A 15399-nucleotide genomic window follows, 5' to 3' on the forward strand; every position below is an offset into this window, starting at 1 on the left:
TATGAAAAAGACAAAAGAACCAGTATGGGAGTACTTAAAAAGTATAAATCCAGAAACCTGGTCAAGGGCACATTTTAAAGGGAACCGATACAATCTTATGTCGTCCAACAGTGCGGAGTCTATAAATGCATTATCTAGACACGCACGTAAGGTGCCAATACTTATGTTGATTGATTTTTTTCGTGCTACAATGCAACAATGGTGGTTTCAAAGACGTAACTTTGCAGGTATTACGTAAATTTGTAATATTAATGTTTTATTAGTTTCGATGTTATTGATTTTAACTTCTTCATTTTGGCTGTTTTTTTAGCGGAAGCAACAACAACCCTTACCCCTTGGGCGGATGAAGTTGTAAAAGAAAACAAGAAAAATTTTACCAAATGGGATGTTCGCATGATCTCAAATACGAAATGCGAGGTCAAAAAGGGGGCACAAAATGTGATTGTTGATTTTCAACATATGACATGTACATGTAGGCATTGGCAACTTGATGGGATACCTTGTGGTCATGTCATAAGATGTTTAACAGTGAACAATTACCAAGACTGCTCGAGGTTTGCATTAAATGCTTACTTTACCGAAACACTGAGGAAAACATATGAGGAATCAATAAACCCTCTGCCGAAGCCATCCGAATGGGAGATCCCCGATGATTTGATGATTGTTAAGCCACCTATAATGGATAAACGTCAGCCAGGCAAGCCAAGAAACACAGACCGCATTCCATCCCAAGGCGACGGTCCAATTATAAAAGAGTGTTCTACATGTGGTCAACTAGGACACACGAGAAATAATTGTACTGGAAGGGCGTCTGGTAGCAGAGCAGGTCACATAATTTCTACTGCAGAAATGGCATATAATATTGGTGGTTCAGCGGGTTGCTCACAAACCCATAACGCTGATTTTGATATAAAACAACCTTGAAATTAAGAGTAATGACGAGTTGTTAGCTTATTATGTATTGTAATATTTTTATTAACTCTTACAAGACATTGCTATGCTTTCATATTTTAGTTAAGTTTGTTGATTATAACAATGAATGAAGCCTTTATATTATAAAATATAGTTTGCAGATTTATTTTAACAGTTACAACATGTTATTTAAAAAAAAACAACAAACGATCCTTTGGCAAGCTAATCTGTTTCATGATAATATTACAACAACTTTATAACTAATTTTTAAACTCAGGGAACTGCAACGGGTACTTCTCTTTCTCCATCGTTATATAGTCATCCCTAATTCTCATTTTGTCTTCGAAACAATCCTTTTTTACCATAATGTGTATCAACTGCTCATCCTTCTCAGCAAGCCGTTTTTCAGTCGTTTTGATTGCCTTCTTACTCTTTTTTATCCAATCTTTATGCTCTTTGATTTTGTTTTTATTGAGGTCAATCCATTCTTCAGCTTGTTTGCATTCCGAACCTATATCATTAGCAAGTTGAGTGAGAAGTCGGGATGACTCTTTGTCCTCTTCTTGTTGTGCTTCAGCCTTCTTTAATTCTTCAAAATTTTCATGTGACATATATGACCCGGCTGAAGAGGGTGTAAAAAAAGGGTCTACCGAATCACAGTAGTAACAATCTACTTCGTTGCATGAGCAAATTTCGAATTTGTGTGAGGAACTCATAATAAAATCGATGTTGTATTAAACTGGAGCAATAAGTGGTATTTATACATACTAGACAGTAATGAGAAGTCCAAGTTTGAAATGACTAGACAGTAATGACAAGTCACTGTAGTAACCTGCACATCCCAGTGGGTCCCTTAAGTGACAAGAGATCAATGACAGTTTGACATGACAAAACACTGCATAAAGCTGAAATTCGTAGTCCAAATATAACCATTTCGCAGTCAAAGTATTATTTCATAGTCTATTTATTTATATAAATAGATGTTTAAGATCTATAAACCAAACACCCAAATCACCTAAACGAAACGAATTCCCATTATTAGAAATGTCGTCGAATGCAGCAAGTTCTTCGAATGAATTACCTGGTTCCAATTCTGAAAGGCCATGGACGACAAACGAGGTGTTACTTCTAACACGGTGCTGGCTAAGTGTTAAGGATGGTGAACCGTTACTTGCTCCCCCGCATTGCCTAATTGGTGATGAATGGAGTCGCATCACATCTTTGTTTAACCATGAGATGGGAGAAGGGCAAAAAAGAGAAAAATCAGATGTTGTTACTAAGTGGACGGATGTAAAGGAGGAAGTGACATGGTTCAATCGAGCATGTAGTTATGCGAAACGTAACAATGTTCGTTGTCGTGACGAAGAAGAGTTCTTGGAAGTTGTTACAGAGTTTTACATCTTTGAGCATGAAGGCAGAGACTTCGAATATGAGGAAGTTTGGAAGGTTGTTAGAGATAAACAGTATTTCAAGTAGACCGCTCTAATTTGTGTTAAGAATAAGCCATGGACTTGTGTTTTACGTTAATGCTTTGTTCGTATTATGTTGTTTTTTTCATGTAATTGTTGTGATGTTTTAATGGTTCATGGAATCTTGTTACTAATGTATTCTAATATATTTTGATAACTAATGCAATGGCCATTTATTAACTCAAGTTAATCATACGAGTTTCTCACATAATAAACTAATATATATATATATATATATATATATATATATATATATATATATATATATATATATTAACTCAACTTAATCATACGAGTTTCTCACATACTAAACTAAAATATATTTTAAACATATGAAACACATACGAATTACATACGAAATACATGAAAATAACCTAGTACTCACATAATAAACTAAAATAGATTTTAAACAAACGAAATACATACGAAATACATAAGAAATAGATGAAAATAACCTAGTACATGAAAATAACCTAGTACTGAAATAATAAACTAAAATAGATTTTAAACAAACGGGATATATTTCAAAATATTCCAAGGGGCTTCAAACTGGAATTCCAACCCGTTACTTAATGACTTGTATTCCTCCTTAGCAGCTTCCAAGATGACATCCTCAGTAGCATTTAGACGGGCGTCGTCAATTTTGGTATAAAGATCGTTGAATAATAGAACTTCGGTTTTCATTTCATACCATCTTGCTAAGATGTCTAGTTCGTCACGATCGTTTCTTGTAGCCATTCGGTTTGCAGCATTGAAAATATTTGTTAGACGGCTCCAAAACATTGGATCATTCAACTTGCTTGTCTCGTACACATGAATATAAGCATGTGTAAGAACCAAGAACTCTTCATTGCTCCATGATATAGAAGTCATTTGGATTGAAACAAAGAGGGTAGAATCTAAAAAACAATATTTGAACAACTATATTGGTTAATTTAATAACGTTTTGCGTGTAACTTAGGGTCAATTTATAGTAGTTTCTACACAAAATCGCAGTCCAAACTTCTAATATGTCTGCAATTCATAGTCAAAATTAACTGACGAATGCAGTGTACTATACTTATAACACAACAGATCACTGTTCGAGTTGACAATTCATCCCCGGTTGAATGACAACACAATACATTGCTGTTTGAGTTGACAACTCATTGCACCAGGAAAAGTAAGGAGTCGTTATAAATAGATTTCAATATCCGTTGTAATTGTATTCTATTACTTCCCTCCTTGCAATTATGGACTCACCACGTATATGGAGGAACGCAGAGGAGGTCGCTTTGGTTCAAGCTTGGATTACAACTGTAGAGGTGGATTTTCCACCGGGTCCCCCACAAGTTCGTGCCGGATCATTTTGGTCTCGTGTCTGTCATTTGTTTCACCATTTAATGAACCGCACTCAATATCGAAGAAGAAGAGATGTCAAAGCGAAGTTTCTGGATATGAAAATGAAGGTGAAACAATTTCAACGTATTTATAACGAGTTGGATAACGAACATGCAAATACGGATGAAGACATTCTACGACAGGTGGCTTTGGAACTATACCGCTTTCAATACGATGGTAGCGAGTTTACCCACTTAGATGCATGGAATGTTTTAAAGAATGTCCCTTATTTTTAATATGCATGTTGGTTAAGTTAATTGTTTTTCGTTATTTAAGTTGCTTGTTGTTGTATGTGTCTAGTCGTTACTATTTAATAAACGTCCATTTCTTTTAATGTATGTTGTTCCCTCAATAGCCAATATTTAGAAAGCAATAAAATAAAATCGGGGTACATAAATAACTAACACATAATACGACATAAAAAATAAACTGGGTACATGGATAACTAATACGTAACACAGCAGTAAAATAAAAACAGAGTACATAAAAAACTAATACATAATACTACATAAAACATAAATGTGCTACATGAATAACTACTGCATTGAGGGAGGTAACAGGACCACCGTTTCATTTGGTATTTCCCAATGCTCATATGATGGTATACCATTCACCAACTCAGATCCATATGCAACTCGATACACATAATTAGTGAACTTGTATTCAACCATTCTCTGAATGGACTCAGATGTACGGGTTCTTAGACATGCTATAGCGTGGCCACATGGTATACCGCTTTTTTGCCATTTACCACAACTACATACCCTTCGTTCAAGTTGTACGTTGTTGGTGGCAAAAGTGTCATGGACTTCAAATGTATCCCCATACAAACGTTTTGCATTACAATTGTAAGACTTGCTGAGACTTTTTTGAACCTTACTCTCAACGTAAGGGGTCAACCCACCAGACAACCTCCCTGTAAAATTTGATATTTTAATAAAAATAGCAGCACAATAAAAAAAACAAAACATAACAATCTCCCTTACCAGCCAGTTCGGCCCGCTCAGCATACTTTGATTTTATCGACGTGGTGGTTAACTCAATTATCGTTGTTATAGGAAACTCACGTGAGGATATAATTTTCAAAATTTCAGGGACGTCAATCGATTTAACATTGTAACGTATTTTTGGGAAAAATGCTCTTGTCCATTTTGAAATCGGTATATCGTCAAGCCAGTAAATTGGACTCATAAGCAAGGTGCAGAAAGGTGGTTGCCTACATGTACTTTGCAACCTTTCGAAACACAAGTAAAAATCATCAACGCTATATGCATTGCATGACTTCCAAAACAACGATTCGACTTCCGTATTGTTATGTCCGATAGACTCACGTATCTTTCGAGCTATATCTTTAGGACAATATCCATGATAGGAATCCGGGTAGGCACTGTCAACACCAAAGTCTATGTTATCACACATGTTGCTTATGAAACCAACCTCTGTGTCCTCACCTAAACAATCTCTTAACCTCATCATGAACCATCTCCATGATTCTTCACACTGTAAGGTTCCCAAACCAAGTGCTAAGAGTAGTGGCTCATGATTTCCATCTAAAGCCACTGCGAAGTACATTGTTGTCAGAAAGCTCCCAAGAAGGGGTAAATAACCTACATATATCAGCGGTATCATGCACCTAAGGAAGGTACGAATCTACATAAAAACGAAGACATATTAGTGTTATGTAAGAACTAATCGACATAGATTACCATGAAATATTGTATAACTCAATAAAAGAAGTATGTTATACCACGCAACCTAAAGCCACAAAACAGAATTGAAAGCGGTTGTTATCGGTTTTCTTAATGGCTGTGAAGGTATTAGGATTTGTTCTTTGAAGGTTATGCAAGAAAATTGGTAGTTGAGAAAAGGTTCTTTGGCTGTGACTACTCATTTTCAATACCGATAATTGTGCTCTACAATGATCACACAAATGGAATTATAAATAGAAGATATTGTATCTCTACTGATCAAAATTCATAGTTTAACCCTTTAAATTCGTAGTTGAACTTTTATGAATTCATAGTCAAACCAGTTCATTTCATAGTCAAATTTCACTGACCGACATGACAATACTACAGAATGTACTTGTCTGCATTTCATAGTTGAACTTTTATGAATTCATAGTCAAACCAGTTCATTTCATAGTCAAATTTCACTGACCGACATGACAATACTACAGAATGTACTTGTCTGCATTTCATAGTTGAACTTTTATGAATTCATAGTCAAACCAGTTTATTTCATAGTCAAAAAGAATTGTCCGTTATATGATTTATTCTATAAATGGGTGTCACTCATTATGAAAAAATTTAACTGAGAAAGTAACTCCGATTTAAAAGAATAAGAAGGCTAATGGCATACTGCAATTGTGGAGGAGAACGTATCGTTAGGATTTCGGGTACAGCTAAAAACCCAGGAAGATTGTTCTACGCTTGCCCGTATTTGGTATCATGTTCTTACCGTCATTCAAATTTAAACCCTTGTGTTTACATGACACAAATTTATTTTCTTACTGTGGATATTAAATTTAACAGGGACCAAAATGCGGGTTTATCAGTTGGGTTGATGAAGAGAAGGACCAATCTTCTATGGTAATAGCTAAAGTAGCTAACTCTAATAAGCTCTTTCAATCAGAAAATAAGAAGTTAAAGATAGCGTTGGTTTGTAGTTGGGTGTTGTTCTTGGCAGTTCTTGTTTACAAGTTGTAAGTTTTTCAATATTGTTTTTATGGTTTTGAAGTTGTTTGGTCAATAAATTGTTGTATTTGTAACGTTAAAACAAAAGTTGTGGTCGTTCTTATGTTGAATTTATTGATAAGTAATTAGTAGGTCATTAAATTGTTGTAATTGTCGTAACGTTATATTTTTTGTCATCCGTTGAGTAAACTCTAAAGATAAACTAATAATGAAATCCAACATTAATTTGTATATACATTTAATATAATCCAACTACAGAGGAGCAAGACTAGACCCCCAAATAATTTTTGCCATCCGGAGACGGAACTCTAAAGCTGCGTTCTTTGGGTCAATAAGAACACGTATTGGTTGACCTGAAACCAATTGCTCCATAAACATACAAAGAAAAACACCGCAATCTCCCAAATGACTACTTTGTTGGGGAACATTTTCTTCATAAATGAATTGCATATTCAATGGAATCCTTGGGATGTTCCTCCGCGCCCAATACTTAATCTTGTCCAAATAATTTGCCACCCGACGTTCAAATTTGGAAAAGATTCCTTCGGATTGGAATTTTTCATAAGCACCTCTACCAAGACTGTCATAAATATGCACTTCCATTGACGCTAATCGTAGTTCCCCAAATAGCCAATGATTAGGGGATGAATGAATCGGCAATAAGACCTGTATAAGGATCAGAAAATAAAATTATGTTTATTTACATCACAATACAAAAACATCACAATACAAAAACATAACAAAAAAACGATATTATTTTCAATATAAACTATTAAGTTTACCGTATCAACATCCCACCAAGCAACCATGAAGTTAGGGTATGTAGCAATACCAGCCATAAACGCCCTCCAGTCCTGTCCTTCTTCCAAAGCATGAGAAACAAAAAAATTTGGAGGCATTATTGTATGTCGGTCGCTCTCAAACCGTCTCTCCATCAAAAGTCGGTACCAAATGGTTATATGCTGCACACATGATACTTTTGTTATTGACTAAAAAACAATTAACTTTTAAAAGAATTAATTAACAATTTATTTACCGCTGACTCCAACCATCCGTCGTGTGTATGCCCAAACAATGAGCTCCAAAAATCTCTATCTAACACGAAATTAAACAAACGATGCTGCACATCGTATGAATGCAATACATAATTTTGGATGACATCCTCACCGCCTGCTACGTAAGGTTGCAGGCGCAACATGGAGAAGTCATGAGCAACACCAAAAACTGGAGGAGGAACGGGGCATGTTGATTTCGTACCAACCTTCTTTTTTGTTCTTCTTTTTTGTTTCGGTGTCGTGTGCAACTAAAAACAATATTCATATGTTTAAATGTATATCTTTCAGATAATTCACATAAAGATAGATAATTCACATAAACATAAAATCATCAGTTTATAAATAAAACGAATACCTCGGTGTAAGGAGTGCATAAAAATTGTGATGGTTTTCGACTCCTAGGTTTATCGGGTGTAACTTCTTTGTCATCATCATCATCATGAAAATAATCTACATTTCCCGTTATTATTAGTTCGTCTTCATCCGGCACATCATCATCAAATTTGTTCCCTGCATTGTCATTCCTCTCCTCCCACTCCTACATTAAAGATAATACTTTATACTTAATAACGAAATACACATAATTTAATAAGCAATAATATCTAAATAAACAAAATATTAATATAATATTAATGTAACTATAATAACCTCTTTAACTTCACTATAATCGTTTACATCAAACACATCATCATCAAATTTGTTCCCCGCATACTGATTACTCTCCTCCAACACCTACATTAAAAATATAACTTTTTACTTAATAACGAAAGACACTTTATTAAAAAGTAATTATTAAAATCGTAAAGGTAACATCTATAACAACCTTGTCGTCTTGAGTATCACCAAAAACATTTTGAGTTGTATTGTTTTTATTCATCTCTTCATCTTGCACAACCTATATTTTCAAATATAAAATATGAACACAGGTATTCATATATGTTAATAAAATTTAATAAATAATGTAGCGTGTAACTAACCTGTTCATCATAATTTCTTTGTGACACTGTCGGGTCCTCAAAAAAAATGTCGTTCCAAAATTGGTCATTATTCACTTCTTCAACAAAAACCTCTGTAGGTTTTTGTTGATTCATAAACACATGCTGCTCCAGTGCATGTACCCGTTTCAACAACTCGTCTAGCTTGTGTTTCCCACTGCCCCGACCTCTACCATGAGAGCGACCACTGGACGACATACTAGACGAAGATTCGTCTTGTCTCCTAAAATGGTCCCGTACTGGGGATGGAACTGCTTTCCCTTCACCATATACATACTCTTGAAATGACATATAATAAAAAGATGTCATCTCACCATCACCCGGTAACATGTTTTGTCTTGGTGGTAGCCCCTCCTAAAAAATTAAACATATTAAAAATGCATATAAAACTATAATAATCAACTTTATTAATAATAAACGAATTATTTTTAAACCTGCATCTTTGACCAAATCTTGTTCACGTCAACCCATTTCAATTTTTTTGTTCCGCTCCATCTTTTCATCCGAGGCAAGTCTTTATTTTTTCTCAATGCAAATCCACATGCACGAACAGCCGGAATCATCTCATATATCCATATCTACAATTTTGTACAATAACAGTAATAAAAGTTAAAATTAAAATAAAAAATATAACAATAAAACAATTTAAATAAAATAAAATTTTTATACCCTAATTGGAGCCGTAAATCCTGAGACGGAATACTTTAAAGTTTGACCACGCTCAGGAAGTGATAAATAATGATGTATCTTATTCCACGTATCCTCAAGGTCAACATAAGTAAAATCCCATAGATAGCTACCCCAAGCGAAGCTAACAAAACAAAAAAAAAAAAACAAAATTGATTATTATATAAATTATAACTTTAATAAAATAGAACTTTTAACGTAAAGAAAATATACCTATTCCAGAGATCCAAATTCTCAGCCAAAAAAAACCAATCTTGTGGCACCCGATCGTTAACTTCTTTGCCCAAAAAACCTTCACACAAAATGTATATCAAACATACTCTAACTGCATCAAGGTCGTCAAGTGCTAAGAATGTTTGATTTAAAATTAAACTTTTCAAGTCGCCGATTTTCACCGAACTATTAGTATGGTCCGGAAATAGCCGTTCACGCAGTAAACATCTTTTTTTACTGCTTATTAATTTTTCCGACCCTTTTCTCCCAATGTTTTTTGGATACTCCCCAAAATTGAAGCCGGTAATCAAACAAAACTCTTCCGGCCCATAAACCATTTTGGTATTGCCTACTCGAAAATATAAACGTTTTATTCCATCTGGAGATAAAACAGGGTCCGGCCGGATCTGATGAAGGAACATTTTATGAAACAATAAAGCGTCCCCTTGTAAACGAGGGACATCAATAAAATAGCCAAAGACGGTATTTCTGAAAATAGCACGTCGGGCATCATCTAAAACTTCAAAGACTTCCCATATGTTACCGCCAGAGCCTTTTAGGTTCGCAAAGGCTTTCGTATTCATTAAACTAAAATCATGCTGCAAAAAAAAAACACAAAAACAAATTAGATAACTAAAAAATATATTTTTTTTTAAATATATGATTACGAACTGCAAATACTTTCTTAATTACTAATATATATATATTTCCCCGATAAAAAACAATAACATACACATATATAAACAATTTTCCAAGTTATACAACAAATATATTTACGATAGAAAACAATATCATATATAAATATTTTCAACTTAAACATATTTTCAACTTAAACAAATTTTCAACTTAAACGATAAATATATAAACAATTTTTATCTTTCTAATTAAAACTAACATTATATAACCATATAAACAAAAAAATTTAAAAATAAAACGACAACCAAACTAACAATTTTCCAAGTTATACGACTACTTTATACAAAATTTTCAACTTATACGACAAATAAAAACAATTTCTAACAATATATATACGACAAATTTTCAACTTATACAAATGTTATATGACAAATATATATACAAACAACTATTTTGCAGTTTCTACTAAAAAAACTTACAAGATTTCAGGTTATACAACAACTAAAAAAACTACAAAAACAAATTGTAAACATTATCTACGCAGTCTCTACTTGTCTCTACTTGCATTTAAACTTCAAGTATACTAAAAATATACTAAAACTATCAATCAAACACAACAAAATTACCATTTTTTAACACTAAATAATACAAAAATTGATAAAAAAAAAAAAAAAACTTTAAACATTAAAAGAGTTAAAATCTAACCATATTTGCGGGATTGTTGACATAATCTTCCATTTTCTTCAAAAACTAGCCAAAATTCCGAGAGAAGCCCAAAGTTAGAGAGAGTTTTTGTGTAGAGAATGGTGAAAATGAAAAAAAAAAAAAAAAAAAAAAAACGTTTTTATACCTAAAAATCACCCATTTCGCAGATGAGAAGGCCCCATCTGCGAAATGGGCATCTCATCTGCGAATGTACAAGTGCCTGAAGCACAACTGTGCTTCAGGCACTTGTACATTCGCAGATGAGATGCCCATTTCGCAGATGGGGCCTTCTCACCTGCGAAATGGGTGGCTATTTTTGTAATCCCGATTTTTTTTGGCTATTTTTGTAATGCAATTAGTATAATTGGCTATTTTTGTCATTTTCTCAAAAATATATACCAAACATGTCAGACTTCAAGCTTTGCATTGTCCTGAATGTATAAAACAAAATAAAACCATAAAACAATAAAACAATACACCAATATAAAAAACAAAATAAATACATCTTTAATTTTTTCAAGGTTCAGGATTGCATTTGAAGGACATTTCAAACATATTTTTGGCCTGGGGCTAAAGTAAAAAAATGAGCCCTTCAAAAAATATATATGAATTAGACTTGAATAGAATATTGCAAAATTTTTAAATAATATTGCAAATTTTTAAATAATATTAATATCATTGTTAATTTATTACTAGATTTGTTTTAAATGTTTAAAAAGAATATACAATCTTAAATGAGATTTATTGAGTGTTCATGAATTAGATGATATATACTTCACAAGCTACATGGGTCAAACGCGGATCCATTGAAAACTAAACAAAGTGTGTAAATCAATTGGGCTATCACCTATTTTAGATTGAAAAAGATAATATTAAATATAAAAAACCTTTCAACAAAATTAAAAAGTAGACCATAACATTTTGATTGAAGTTTTTTATGCAGGCACACGATTAGCAACAAAAACTATAGTACCGGTTACTTTTAAAACAAATATTTCTTATATAATATATACTAAATTTGTGCCACGGTCATCGCCCAGGCTCCCGGCCCTCCCCCCAAGGTCGAGCCTGGCAATCGGTGTGTGCAACACGTATGTTAAACCCCTAGGTTACCCTAGTGTATATTCTTACTTTTAGACACAAATAATTAAATGGGACAATTGGTGACATTTTGTCATAATATCGGTTGTGACTATTATATATATATATATATATATATATATATATATATATATATATATATATATATATATATATATATATATATATATATATATATATATATATATATATATATTTGTCATACTTGTTATATAAGGCAATGACAAAATGTGTGAACATAGTTTGCAATGATGATGATTTTTAGCTAATATATAACTAAAACATTACTAGAACTCGATTAATAACGCCATTAGCCAAAACCGTGAAAACTCCATTTTCAAAAACCGTCACCATAGGTCGTTTTTGTACTAGTGTCTATAACATTTTGTGCAGTTGCATCAACGGTTTCTTTAGCTTCTTTCACTTTTTGGTCAGCCAAGTCGGTGGCTTCTTTCGCTTTCTGAGCGACGGACTCCTTCTGCTCCTCTGCCAAGTCTGCAGCTTCTTTCGCTTTCTGGTTAACCAAGTCAGCGACTTCTTTTGCTTTCTGGTTAGCCAAGTCAGCGGCTTCTTTGGCTTTGTGAGCAACAGAATCCTTATACTCCTCCGCCAAGTCAATGGATTCTTTCGCTTTCCGAGCGACAAAATTGTTGTGCTCCTCTGCCAAGTCGCCAACTTCTTTTACTTTCTGGTTAACCAAGTCAACAACTTCTTTCGCTTTCTGGTTAGCCATGTCAGCAGCTTCTTTCGCTTTCTGAGCGACGGAATCCTTGTACTCTTCCGCCAAGTTAGTGGCTTCTTTCGCTTTCTGAGTGACGGAATCCTTGTGCTCCTCCGACAAATCAGTGGCTTCTTTTGCTTTCTGTTTAACCAAGTCAACAACTTTTTTTGCTTTCTGGTTAGCCAAGTCGGCTGCTACCTTCGTTTTATGAGCGACGGAATCCTTGTACTCCTCTGCCAAATCAGTAGCTTCTTTCCCTTTCTGAGCAACGCAATCTTTGTGCTCCTCCGCCAAGTCAGTAACATCTTTATTTTTTTGAGTGACAGAGTCCTTGTGCTCCTCCGCCAACGCAGCGGCTTCTTTTGCTTTCTGGTTAACTAAGTCAGCAACTTTTATCGCTTTCTGGTTAGCCATGTCAGCTGCTACTTTCACTTTCTGAGCGACGGAATCCTTGCACTCCTCCGCCAAGTCAGCATCACTCTCTTCCTTTTCTTTTTGAGGGACGAGATCATTGTACTCCTCCACCTTCGGTGTTGTTTCTTCTATGTTTTGTTTTTCTCTATCTGCAACATCGTTGGAGACCATTGACGTCTTCTCATCGGCTTCGTGAGTTTTTCCGATTAGAGTGTCGGTAACCGTTTTAATTATGTTTGCAATGACACCGGGGTCAGATCGTGTCTCATTGTTGTGGTCAGATTCAGTTACATCATGAGGTGAAGCCATTTGATGTCAGGATGTAATGCACTCTAAACTTCGATTGAATATCAAAAATAAGAAACTCGATTGGAAGATAGAATTTGTGAGTTGTGAGTGGAAGATAACGAAATATATATAGGTTGCATGGTTAATAGATGAAAATTCTTGACAACTTAAGTTTCATGTTTTAAAAACAAATTAAAGAACACAATATATATTTTACATGTGGAAATCATCTAAGTCGTCGACAACATCAATAACGAATCATACTTCTTACTTTCATGAGAGAAGATTTTATTTGGGATCCGCCTATTTTTATATTAATATTTAAATAGTTATCGTGATATAAACATTAATTCAAGAAAAAACAATAAATATTTTACATGCAAAATATATCCATGTCGTCGACAATGATAAAGCTTCCATTATGCATATTTTCATCAATACATGATATAAATTTTCATTTGGTCCCACGTTATTTTATACTAATAATGGAAAATGTTCAAAAGTGGTCACCGTGGTTTTCAAAAAAATCAAGTTTAATAATTAACTTTTTTTGTCCTCAAATATAGAAATTAAAACTACACGGATCATCCTTGAACACACACGACAGACAAAAATAAAAAGTTCAAGACTGAACTTGATTTATTTGGAAACCATACGTACTATTTTTTGAATATTTGTCTATAATTAAACTTGTAATGTGTAAAGGCCGTCCTCACGAAGGGAATTTTAGTCATTTTTAAAAATCCAAGTAATCAAGTCGTCACAACTAGGGTTGTTCACTATTCGGATAAAACCGAATTATCCAATTGGACAATTTGGATTGGACTATTTGGTTCGGATATTCGGATTTTTGGATTGGTTTTCAACAAAACCGAATTATTATTTTGGATTTCGGATTGGTTTTTGTTTACAAATTAAGAACCGAATAGTCCAAAAAAACCGAATAAACATTTATTATTTATCTATTTATAATATATATTTATAATTATTTATTAATTTTGTATTTTATTTTTTCAAATACGTTCAAAACGTTTCACCCGATAAAAAAACATTAATATGTATTTTCTTTTGAAAGTTTTATATCTATAAAATATTTTACTATAATATATTTTCTTATTAGTTATTTATAAATTTCAAATCAGAACTAAATTATTTGTTTTTGCTTCTTGTGTAAAGTTAGGTAATATTATAATTATATGTCGTTTTAAAATGTTTCGGTTTTTGAAAACCGAATTATAAAAACCGATCCAACCGAATTGTACTTGGATCGGATCGGATCGGATTTGAATTTAGTTTCGACAATTCGGATCCATGTTTTGAAAACCGAAATCAATTTGGATTTACTTGATTGGATCGGATCAAACCGATCCATCCAAACGAACACCCCTAGTCACAACTTGGCTACATAAATTAGTCATTCGTTTATAATCCATCGTACTTAATGCTCCGATAATGACCGTTTGTAAATATTCACTTGCCAGTTGGTCGATGAACAACGTCATACATGCGATCTTCGAAAATCTTGAACTTGGTTAAGTTTCTGAAGACCTCATGTCAAAGAATTTATAATCTTTTGAGTAAATTCCATTTTGGTCCCGATGTATAGAAGATATTTGCAATTATGTCCCCATTAAGATCTCTTGCAATTTCGGAAATTATATTAGGTTTTTATAACGTTTTAAGTACCGGTGTCCAAATAAGATGGCTATTTTTGGTCTCAAATGTAGTTGATATTTTCATTTTTGGTCGTAAAAATAATAATTTTTAGCAAGGCCAAAAACATTACAATAAATAGCGAATAAGGACAAAAATCGCAAGTGAAAAAGTTTTTGGTCCAAAATTGCAAAAATAAGATATAAACACGCATGAAAAAAAAAAATACTCTATAAAATTTATTATCAATTTCTAAACATTCCATTCCTTTTCTATGGTTTTTTTTGGCTCTAACATTATGTTTTTTTATATCCAAATGTTATCAAGGTAAATGATGTTTTAAAAAAACATTTTAGAAAATAACAAGTTTGGAGAGATATAGGGAAAATAAATAAGGCCAAATTTGTAAATATGTGGGAGATGTAAAGACTTATCCCGGATCAAGATATGAATGTCAAAAAGTCCTGTGGGACC

At 33.4% G+C, this 15399-nt stretch overlaps 3 protein-coding genes across 3 annotated transcripts; all 3 read right to left on the minus strand.

Moving 5' to 3' along the window:
- Nucleotides 1–6301: 6301 nt before the first annotated feature.
- On the minus strand, nucleotides 6302–7636 carry LOC111886811 (uncharacterized). Its single transcript, XM_023883059.3, has 2 exons — nucleotides 7240–7636; nucleotides 6302–7123 (listed from the first exon to the last, which is right to left on the minus strand). Exons 1-2 carry the CDS (start codon nucleotides 7390–7392, stop codon nucleotides 6710–6712), a joined length of 567 nt encoding a protein of 188 aa, XP_023738827.2. The 5' UTR covers nucleotides 7393–7636; the 3' UTR covers nucleotides 6302–6709.
- Nucleotides 7637–8096: 460 nt separating this feature from the next.
- LOC128132161 (uncharacterized) lies at nucleotides 8097–10838 on the minus strand. Its single transcript, XM_052768317.1, has 7 exons — nucleotides 10749–10838; nucleotides 9408–10006; nucleotides 9177–9318; nucleotides 8942–9085; nucleotides 8490–8861; nucleotides 8336–8407; nucleotides 8097–8244 (listed from the first exon to the last, which is right to left on the minus strand). The coding sequence occupies exons 1-7, from the start codon at nucleotides 10779–10781 to the stop codon at nucleotides 8131–8133; spliced, it is 1476 nt and encodes a 491-aa protein (XP_052624277.1). The 5' UTR covers nucleotides 10782–10838; the 3' UTR covers nucleotides 8097–8130.
- A 1237-nt stretch (nucleotides 10839–12075) lies between these two features.
- LOC111907151 (late embryogenesis abundant protein ECP63-like) lies at nucleotides 12076–13409 on the minus strand. The gene has a single exon (XM_023902951.3). The coding sequence runs from the start codon at nucleotides 13291–13293 to the stop codon at nucleotides 12187–12189; it is 1107 nt and encodes a 368-aa protein (XP_023758719.1). The 5' UTR covers nucleotides 13294–13409; the 3' UTR covers nucleotides 12076–12186.
- Between the last annotated feature and the right edge of the window lie 1990 nt (nucleotides 13410–15399).

This window comes from Lactuca sativa, chromosome 2, assembly GCF_002870075.4.
Source record: "Lactuca sativa cultivar Salinas chromosome 2, Lsat_Salinas_v11, whole genome shotgun sequence".
Classification (NCBI taxonomy): domain Eukaryota; kingdom Viridiplantae; phylum Streptophyta; class Magnoliopsida; order Asterales; family Asteraceae; genus Lactuca; species Lactuca sativa.

Coding starts and splice junctions, on each gene's coding strand:
- LOC111886811 (XM_023883059.3), bottom strand. CDS start 7,392: ATGGAGAGACGGTTTGAGAGCGACCGACATACAATAATGCCTCCAAAT. Junction 7,124..7,239: donor CTTGGTGGGATGTTGATACG/GTAAACTTAATA, acceptor ATCCTTATACAG/GTCTTATTGCCGATTCATTC.
- LOC111907151 (XM_023902951.3), bottom strand. CDS start 13,293: ATGGCTTCACCTCATGATGTAACTGAATCTGACCACAACAATGAGACA.
- LOC128132161 (XM_052768317.1), bottom strand. CDS start 10,781: ATGGAAGATTATGTCAACAATCCCGCAAATATG. Junction 9,086..9,176: donor GATTTACGGCTCCAATTAGG/GTATAAAAATTT, acceptor ACAAAATTGTAG/ATATGGATATATGAGATGAT. Junction 8,245..8,335: donor GTGATACTCAAGACGACAAG/GTTGTTATAGAT, acceptor TTTTTAATGTAG/GTGTTGGAGGAGAGTAATCA.